The sequence below is a fragment of the Aristolochia californica genome, unplaced genomic scaffold, assembly GCF_029961685.1.
Source record: "Aristolochia californica isolate CCGP_79_NKW_82.1479 unplaced genomic scaffold, dmAriCali1.0.hap1 SCAF_2, whole genome shotgun sequence".
NCBI classification, from domain to species: Eukaryota; Viridiplantae; Streptophyta; class Magnoliopsida; order Piperales; family Aristolochiaceae; genus Aristolochia; species Aristolochia californica.
This window is the reverse complement of record NW_027181881.1, coordinates 33,781,971-33,791,408: the sequence shown is the minus strand read 5'-3', so window position 1 is coordinate 33,791,408 and position 9,438 is coordinate 33,781,971. Positions and strand designations below refer to the sequence as shown.

The 9,438-nt window shown below is 40.6% G+C and overlaps 1 protein-coding gene across 1 annotated transcript; it reads right to left on the bottom strand.

Moving 5' to 3' along the window:
- Nucleotides 1–5,914: 5,914 nt before the first annotated feature.
- Nucleotides 5,915–9,146, bottom strand: LOC137956316 (uncharacterized). Its single transcript, XM_068803762.1, has 2 exons — nucleotides 8,518–9,146; nucleotides 5,915–8,107 (listed from the first exon to the last, which is right to left on the bottom strand). Exon 2 carries the CDS (start codon nucleotides 7,605–7,607, stop codon nucleotides 6,507–6,509), a length of 1,101 nt encoding a protein of 366 aa, XP_068659863.1. The 5' UTR covers nucleotides 7,608–8,107; nucleotides 8,518–9,146; the 3' UTR covers nucleotides 5,915–6,506.
- Between the last annotated feature and the right edge of the window lie 292 nt (nucleotides 9,147–9,438).

Sequence of the window (9,438 nt, the reverse complement as noted above, 5' to 3'; positions counted from 1 at the left end):
ACCAAAAATTCCCTGCAGCAAAACCTAAGTATTAACAATAGAAGGCAAAAATGAACTATATTAAAGATACTGGAAGATAAGAAATACTGATGTTAGAAAAATTACTAAATTTTTAAGAATGCATGATCATTTTTAAAAAAAATAAGTAAATACACAATGTCTAGATATAACAAGGAGTATCAATAAGAAAAACATTCAACAGGGTAGAGATAAAAGGATTAGTGTGCAAACATCTTAATAGAGGAGGAGACCTATAATTCTATAATTTTGAAAAAAAAAATTGACATCCCATTGTATAGTCCTAACCTACTACATTATCAGTCTTCAACTACCTTGAACAACTAAACTATCTGAAGCTCCTATGTTGAATGTATTATGGTCTTGGGTTTGAATAAATAGTCAATAGTTCAATAATTAAAAAGTAGAACTAACTGAATGTAGAGCAAAGCATTCATATATTCATCTAGCTTTCTTTCTTCCGAAGTTTTTTCCTTTTTTGCCACTTTGGATAATGAGATACTTTATAGGATAATAAGGAATCAATAATGTAGAGCGAGGAAGTCCAAATAGCTTTATAAAGAAAGTAAACAAATAAATAATGTGAAAGAATTCAATAAGACGAGATGTTAGTAACAACTTCCTAACTGTGGCAATAATTTTCAGGATAGAAGATGTGTTAAAATTAAAGCCTAACCAAATAACTAGCAACTTAGGAGGTCTACTGTTCAACATTTAAGCCAATAGCACTTCTTAACTCTTATCAATATGGGACTATTCCCACACAACAATATGAATGATTACTAACGGAGAAAATGAAAGCACCTTAATTAATAAACTATAATGGGAACCGTCACGTCATCATTAAAAGGTTTATTAATTTACTTGTGAAAAGATGCTTTCATGAATCTAGCAGTTTTTTTTAATGAAAAGAACATGTAGAAAATTAGTTTGCAATGATTCAACAACAAAAAAAAGGACAAGACATGAAACAAATCCCAAAATGTACAAAATTACTAAACACACAACATAACCTTTCATTATCCGACTTTATAATTGTTTACATACAAGTCCAGGCGTATTTTGGTTAATTCTGATATTTTTCACATTATAATTTTCTCTTATTTAGGGCTATTAGATAGAGAATGTTTAATTTTATCTCTGTTTACATTTTCAGTCAATTTAGACATGTGTTTTAGGAGATATGTAATTTTGAGTATTGAGGAGTATTTTTGCCCTTTTATAAATTTTCACTTAAACCCTGATTGTCAAGAAGTTGGACATGCCTTTTTGGCTTGGATTCCAAGGTGTCAAAGTTGCTGCACTTCCAAAACTCTTTTTCCTCTTTTATTTTCTCCCCAAATCACATATTTTTTATGGTATAAAGCAGTAATGCAAGTCTTTGCCAGGTTTCTTTTGATATTATGGATCTTCTCTCCATTTTCAGCAATCTCCTTGAAGGTTTTTCCCTTTGGACTGGTAGGGTAAAGTTTCCATTTTTTCTCTTTTCTTCCTATGTTAGCCTATTGGCTAATGATTATTGCTTGAATTTGATTGATTGTTGAGATTTAGAGGTGTTTGATGATCCAAATTAGTGAAAATTTCTCAAATCTACCTGCATCATCAACCCAATGCTTGTGTTATCCTGGTTTCTTGCAATTAGGTCATTCCTTCATCGATTTATGTCTCAATTATTGAAATTGAGTGAATTGGGTGTTGAATTGCCCTAATTGAATTTGGTGTGGGCCCCACTTGAAGCATATAAATTTTGGAAAAGTGTTTCCCTTTGGTTAATTGATGCTCTAATGTACTGAATTGCAGTGTTTGGTGATATTTAATGGCCGATTACAGTACACGGGTTGCTGTCCAGAGGACTGCAAAGAGCTCAGATGTGAAATTCTCTCAATCTATTCAGATAACTAGAATCTGGTTGAATGGATTGAATTATGTAAACTGGTCCAAATAAGTTTTGATGTATTTGAGGGCTAAAAGAATGGAAAAATATATAATCAATGATCCCCCGGTGCCAGTTACTGAAGATTGGGTGGCAAAACATAATTTAGTAATGACCTGGTTAGTCAACAGTATGGAATCCAGATTTAATGACTAGATTTTGAGTTGTAGTACTACTGAGGCAATGTGGACTACTTTGGCTTTCATTTTGTCTCATGAAAGTAATTTTTCAAGGATCTATGAGTTATAATGTGAAGTTTTTTAATATGAAGCATAGAGGTAGATTATTGATAGATTATTTCACTGAGATTAGGGGAGTACAATAAGAGATTAGTACATTCCATTCTTTGACTACAAATGTTGAAGACATTCGTAAGAAAGAAAATCAGATTCAAGTAGCCTGGTTTTCTATTGGTTTGGTCTTAAGTATGATGCTATTAGAGCCCAACTGTTGGTAGATTAGGATGTGACCACCCTTGAGCAAGCCTTTAACAAAGTTCTTCGAGCTGAAGGTACAGTTGTAAATAAGAATGAGTCAGGTAGAGCTCTCTTAGAAGCAACTGCCCTTTACCTTTAGTCTTGTACTAGTTAGTTTCATAATGGTAATGTTGGAAGTGGGCCCAAGTCCACATGACAAAGGAAGGCCCACACATCCAAGAGTGTTAGAATATGGGCTCAAGCCCATAAGATCAAGGACAACCCACACATCCAAGAGATGTGGAAGATGGGCTCAAGGCCCTCAAACCAAGGAGAAGGCCCACAGGCCCATCCGATGATGACATAAAGGTAAATAAAGAGTCATCTCATAGAGATGACATTGATGTATTTAGTTTAAGTTCATGGTTATTATTATAATTTTATAGTTTTATCAATCCATAAATTGAGCTTAGGGAGAGGGTTAGTACACAAGTCCATAACCTCTTCTTTCTCAAGTTTTCTCCTAATGGGTCTCTCTCTCTTTTTCTCCATGAGCTAAATCCATGGAGTCCTAAAAATCAACACGGTATCAGAGCATTGATTTTTAAGACTCGTACTTATGGTTTCCTTTTAGAATTCCAAATATTTTTTTTCTTCTCGTTATCTTCTTCCCTCCTTAATGAAAACAAAGCATGATAGACTTCGATGCTTATGATCTTCATTCTATCCTAAAACAAAGCTTGTCTCCCTGGATGTGTGCCATGGTCTGTGGGTGTGCTTGCCTGGAGGTTCGGAACCATATTTTGTTACAGTCTTGGTTCAAATGGGTCTTGCATGTTGAATCGTTAAAGTGTTACCTTCCTTGTCGTTGTTCCTGAAAATTGTTTCTTTTTTTTACCGTCACCATCTTAGCTACCTCTCTCTTCATCTATTTCTTCTCCCGGTAGAGTACTGCTCCTTCGAAGACAGGAGGTCTCATGGCTAGAAGTTTCCTTCTGTGGCTCAATGGATTTGAGGACTCTGGTCATGCAAACGAGCCCATCAAAACTTTCTTTACTTCACCTGAAGTCAGAATTGTTGTCTTGTATTTTCCTTATGCGCCTACAACTCCCATCACTTGCAACTATGGCATTGTGTCATTAGACTTTGGATGGCGTCTTTCATACTGGGAGTACACAAACAGTGCAGTGGTGACACCCGCCCTGCTAGGGGTAGCAAAACTGCATTGATTGACCGGTGTGTGGGCTCAGAAATGTCGCCACTCTAGAAGGAGCAAAGCTGGCTTAGAACAGACTCCGAACAGAAATAGCTGCTACATATTACTTGGTAGAAAAACCCACCCCAAGAACTAGAGAGTGTAAATCAGCCACCATATGAGAGACTTCGTTTCCTCCTAAGTAGCACTGATGTAACCGATGCAAAAGCCGTCAGTGAGGAGGAATTCAAGTTCCAAACAGAACCCATCGTTGGAATTTTTTTCCAAAGCATGTCTGCCACTGGACTGATTTATTTCGGGAAGTCTCTTGCTGGTTTGTCTCCTTGTGCCAACTCCATTGCCATTTATAGAGGATCATTGGTTGCTACTGTTATCTCTATTTTTTGGAAAGTCTCGAGGCTGTCATCCCAAACTTTCCTTTTGTCAGATAATATCACCATATCTGCCATACCTACTTATAGGTATTCTCCCGAGCCATGGAAGCTTCTTTGCTGGTGTTTCATTTTTCGGCTGCTACTCTGGGATCTTTGGTTCAATCACTGCTGCCCCGCTCTGTTCAGAAGCGAGGAAGAAGAAGCATTGTTGCCAAATTTCCCTAAGTTATGAAACGGGGTTTAATCGAACACGGGTTTTTTACTGAGACCAGGACCGGCCCAAGTTCACTCAATGTGGATTAACTACTTCTACTTCTACCTGCTTGGGTTAACTCGAGCCAACTCGGTCCAAGTCAACTTGGTCTAGCTCAACTCGGGTTTGGGTCAACCTGACTTGGTCCACTTATTTTTTGCCTCGGTGATACATGTTTGGATCCCAGTTTGTATACCTATTTCTTTCTTGATTCGGCTATACTGGTCTAATATCTGACTACGCTCGACTCGGCCCCTTTTCTCCAATTGGATAATTATCTTGGATTATTATTCGGTTCCAACATACTATTTGGTGCAACTTCCTTATTTAGTGATGGACTATCTACGGATTATTTTACAGGTGATTTTTAAGAGTGATTTTTAAGAATTATTTGTTACGTGTTATTGGACTTTGACCCTTTCCAATTACTGCTATTGTGTCTCTTTGGCTGAGACATTATTATTGAAGGACTTCTCAGTTGCTGACTGTTGTCAGCATTGGTTATTTTGATGAAGAAGAAAGCACATGGTAGCCCCAGAATATTATCTTCTAGGTGATTATCCGTTATCCCCTTAATTGGCATTTATTACTCCTACCATTTGAGAGTCGGTGTCCTGTGGAGGAACACAGTGATGAAGGGTTTTATTATACTTCTGAGCAATACCTATAGACCGACTACCTACGGAAGATAGGAGTGTGCCCAACATCCATCATGAGTTATTTGACTGGAGTATGGAGCATGTCTTAAGGTTAGGAGTGATTTTACTCTCACTTATATTATGCCATCTAGGCCTATTGAAAGAGACACCCAACTTGAGGGGGAGTGTTGGAAGATATGGTGGACTGTAATTTCAAACAGGAAGATCCTATAAACCATTTGCAGCAAGATGGGCATTCATGATGTTCTCACACCCCCAGCTTGAGAGGGAGTGTTGGAAGATTGGCCCAAACTCACACGACCAAGAAAGGCCCACACATCCAAGAGATGTGGAGGATGGGCTCAAGGCCCACATACCAAGGAGAAGACCCACAGGCCTATACAGTGATGGTAGGATGGTAAATAAATATTCATCTCATAGAGATGGCATTTATGTAATTAGATTAAGTTCTAGGGGTATTATTATAATATTATTATTTTATCAACCTATAAATTGAGCTCAGGGGAGGGTTAGGACACACGTCCATAACCTCTTCTTTCTGTTGTTTTCTCCTAATGGGTCTTTCTCTCTTTTTCTCCATGAGATAAATCCATGGAGTCCTAAAAATCGACAGGTAATAATAGAGGAAGAGGTCGCTCTTACTCTACCCGTCGTCGTGGCCAAAAATGAATGGGAGGATCGAAAATGCTGTGAAAATTTTGGTAAGCCTACCAGGGCCAAATTTTTAGTCACAGCTAAGGACGCCTCCTCACACACTGTATCCTATGAGGAAAATTAGTAGCTATTATAATGATTGGGTCAACTGACTACTTCATCTACTGCTTCTCAGATTACCGAGACTCCTTCCTCAGTGAAGAAGTTGATTGGTTCATGACATGAGATGGGAGGTGATATGCCCCATTTCCATGGATCAACCACCAGACGATCTCTTCCTAGTTCTGGATCGGAAGACGTGAGGATAACCAAGCTTTCGAATTAAGCTTGCACCTTAGGCCTCATCAGAGAGAGAACCCGATCTCAAGCCTCGTGAGAGAGAGAACCCGATCTCATTTACAACTATGATCAATGCTTAATTCATTACTCTGCCTAACCTCCCTATAAAGGGGATTAGGGAACACACAAGCAAAGACCCAACCCGAGGGCACAAGTTTGAAGGAAATTACAATAAAACCCTTCTAAAAATATAAACTGAAAATTGCAAAAATTAAACCTTGCGTCTACTGATTACTCTGGACGCTATGGAGTCCATAACATCACCCCCCCTTCTCAAGCTCGGAAGTTGTGATAGACTGCACGGAAGGCTGGAACGGTTCCGATGAGGCGGCAACAATGTCAGTCTCTGTCCATTGGACAAAAAATTTCCCACGGACCAGGTATACGATGAGCTTGCAACACAAAAGCTGGAGATGGCAACATACGATGGTAAGAGCTCATTTCACGGAATTTTTTTTTTTTTTTTGCATCGCCCATTGCACGTATGCCCTTCCTCAAGCATGGACTGGTGTGACACAACCCCTCAATGTGGGCCCCCCATTGGCAAGGTGGTACTGGTACGGTCCATACTCTGCCAGCAAGGCAGCAACAACCTGAATGAGCAAGATTGCTTCCCCCATAGAACGATCCAGGTGACCTGTGTCCTATAATGTAGACAAGCTGTGAGATAACTGAACTACACGAGGAAGCCCACTACAGACTTGTTCGTCACCACCATTAGCAACCAAAAACGCAACTTTCCAGGAATCCCACAAGCGGTGCCTTCGCAACATGCCAGACAGCACACGCTGCTGCTCACTAGCCGGAAGAGAATGCTGTAGGAAGGACATACCTCTGCCACCGAGGATTTGGTCAAAGGCAGAATTGGCCAGGTGGTGCTCTGCTGCATTATGTTTTTCAGGTTGTAGGTGCTGCTGGGGTGTGCTCATCTTGACGGTAATATGAGCAGCAATGTGAAATATCAGCACCCTCTTGGGCTCAAGAGCTCTACTAATGGAAGACGTTACTGCTGTAGAAAGTTGAAATTGAGTCAGGCTATGCAACCCTGCCACAGAAAATTCATTCCTCCTTAAGACCATTCCTAGCATACCCAAAAAAAATTTATCTCCATTATGTTTTACGTTGTCTCCCTTCTCATAGTCAGAACTCCCACCCACCGGAAAATTTTCCAACTCCTCTACCAAGCCTTCAACAGTCTTATCAATCCCATTCTTTAGAGAAACAGGATTAGCACAGAGATCTTCAAATTGTTCACGAGAGATCAAACCCCTGATTATGTGCCCAGCCCCCACAAAGGGAAATCCGGATACAGCACCACATCCGTCCAATGCAGAGGAAAAATTGGACCAGAACCTTCCAATGCTGCGTCCATTGACCCAAGCTTCCCCCTTATCCATGGTTTGGAGATTCACCCCGACTGGTTCCAATCCAAGAGGAGCTTTGAAGGTTGTCCTGTACCAAAATAGAATTTTGCTAATGGGTAGATTCTCAGATTGCCATTTGGTTGCAGACACATCAGAGTGAACTGGCTGCTCGTCTCCATCCACCCCAACCATGTATGTCCATATCACGATTCCAATAGCATTACATACAGCACTAATGCATACTGCTGTATTCTTCCCAAATTGCATCAGCATGTCACACTTAGGCCCACGCTCATCATTGCTAGTGGTCCACAACGCATACTCCACCCTGTCATCTGCGTGGGGCACTGCTTCTGTCCAGTCAAGGTCCACATAAACCATTTCCCCACGGGCAATTGCCTTCTTTGCAGAACCAAGAAATCTATCTCCATAGTTTGCATTACCAAGAAATGACAATGTAAGTTACTATCCTGTGAATCTCCTATCATAGCAGGGGTTGAAGAACTACCTGTTATAATAGTATATAGATCACGCAACACTATTATCAAGTTCACTGCAAAAACCTTGCGTGAACTAATTAGACAAAACTCAAAAACCAATTCGTTCAGTTGTTCATCATCTGTGTTGTGTATCAGGGTCTGCCAGTACATGTTCACCCCTTGGAACTTCGCTACAAGCGCCTTATAAATGAATGAAACAGACACGATTTGTCCCGTAAGCATTAGTCTCCATCTCCTGAAACTCCATGAATGAAACAGACACGCTATTGCCGAGTGCATCCCCAACATCATAATTTGTCCACAAAAAAAAATCACAGCATCAAAGAATATGAAACATGTCCTTCATCCACGCGTGCAGCAGAAATTGGAAGAAGCTCATTGCTGCTGTGCGCAGCCGTAGAAAAAAAAAAACAACATCCAAAAAAAAATTCGTGGATGAGCAGCATACATGGAATCCAAAAAAAGAAACCCAAGGTGTAAAGATTGACTATTATTGTTGGAAGAATGAAAAAGAACAAACGCACTAGTTTTGTTCCCATCAACCGTAATAAAAATTTTCACCCATCGCATTTTCTGTACCGTTGCCAGAAAACCCAAAAATTTTCCATCACGCATTGCATACAGGGTAACCCGAATTCCAGAAAAATTGTTTTGTTGCTCTGATTCACGGAACCGAAACCCACCGTCCATATTTTGAGGGCAGCGTTGCTGCTGCTCAGGCCCTTGGAGCCCTATCAACCGCCTAGAACAACCAAATTGACCGTAAAATAGATGACATTTCAGAAGCTTACCCCCAATTGCGTTGACAAGGGTTCCCCACTGGACTGCCGAGAGCGAGATTGCGATTGAGAGTGAGAATCAGGAAGCCAAAGCCCACCAGAGTTGTTTCCGACGACGCTATCTCTTTTTCTGGTGGACTCTTGTTTCTACTGGTGCTTGGGGATTTTTCGAGACAGAGGAGGGAGGGCCGAACTGATTCGCCATGACCGAGTCAGATCGGAATGCTTTCGTCTGCTACACGAGAAGATTTTCTACTAGCCATAAGAAGGGGATTTGTGAAGTCGAACCCAAATCAGCCTATACCGACTAGATTTGGGAAGAAAACCCTTCCAATGTCCCAAAATCAGGGTCCCCACCGTTTGATTACAGAAGTTCGGGAAGCTTTTCTGAGACAGAGAGCTCGCTGGTTTTTGGCGTCGCCGATTCATGGGGCTTGGCAGGTCGTGTAGAACTGCTCGGCAGTGTAGCAAAGCGTGCAAACCCCTCATCTACTCGAAGAATTAATTTTTGAAGAACAATGTTCATCACCGAAACATCATATTGAAGTTCGGCAACCCGATTTTGATTCTCCTCAATGAGATTACGTAAATCTATTGGGGAAGAGGAATCGCCACCAGTGGACCTCTCTGATACCAATTTGATATGCACCATTTCCATGGATCAGCTACCAGACGATCTCTCCCGGGTTCCGGATTGGAAGTGAGGATAACCAAGCTTTCGAAGGAAGCTTGCACATTAGGCCTCGTCAGAGAGAGAACCAAATCTTATTTATAACTATGATCAATACTTAATTCATTACTCAGCCCGACCTCCCTATAAAGGGGATTAGGGAACGCACAAGCAAAGGCCCAACCCGAGGGCACAAGTTTGAAGGAAATTACAATAAAACCCTTCTAACAACATAAACTGGAAATTGCATAAATTAAACCCTG

Excerpts from the sequence above, each read along its gene's own strand:
- LOC137956316 (XM_068803762.1), bottom strand. The coding sequence starts at position 7,607 with ATGGTTTATGTGGACCTTGACTGGACAGAAGCAGTGCCCCACGCAGAT.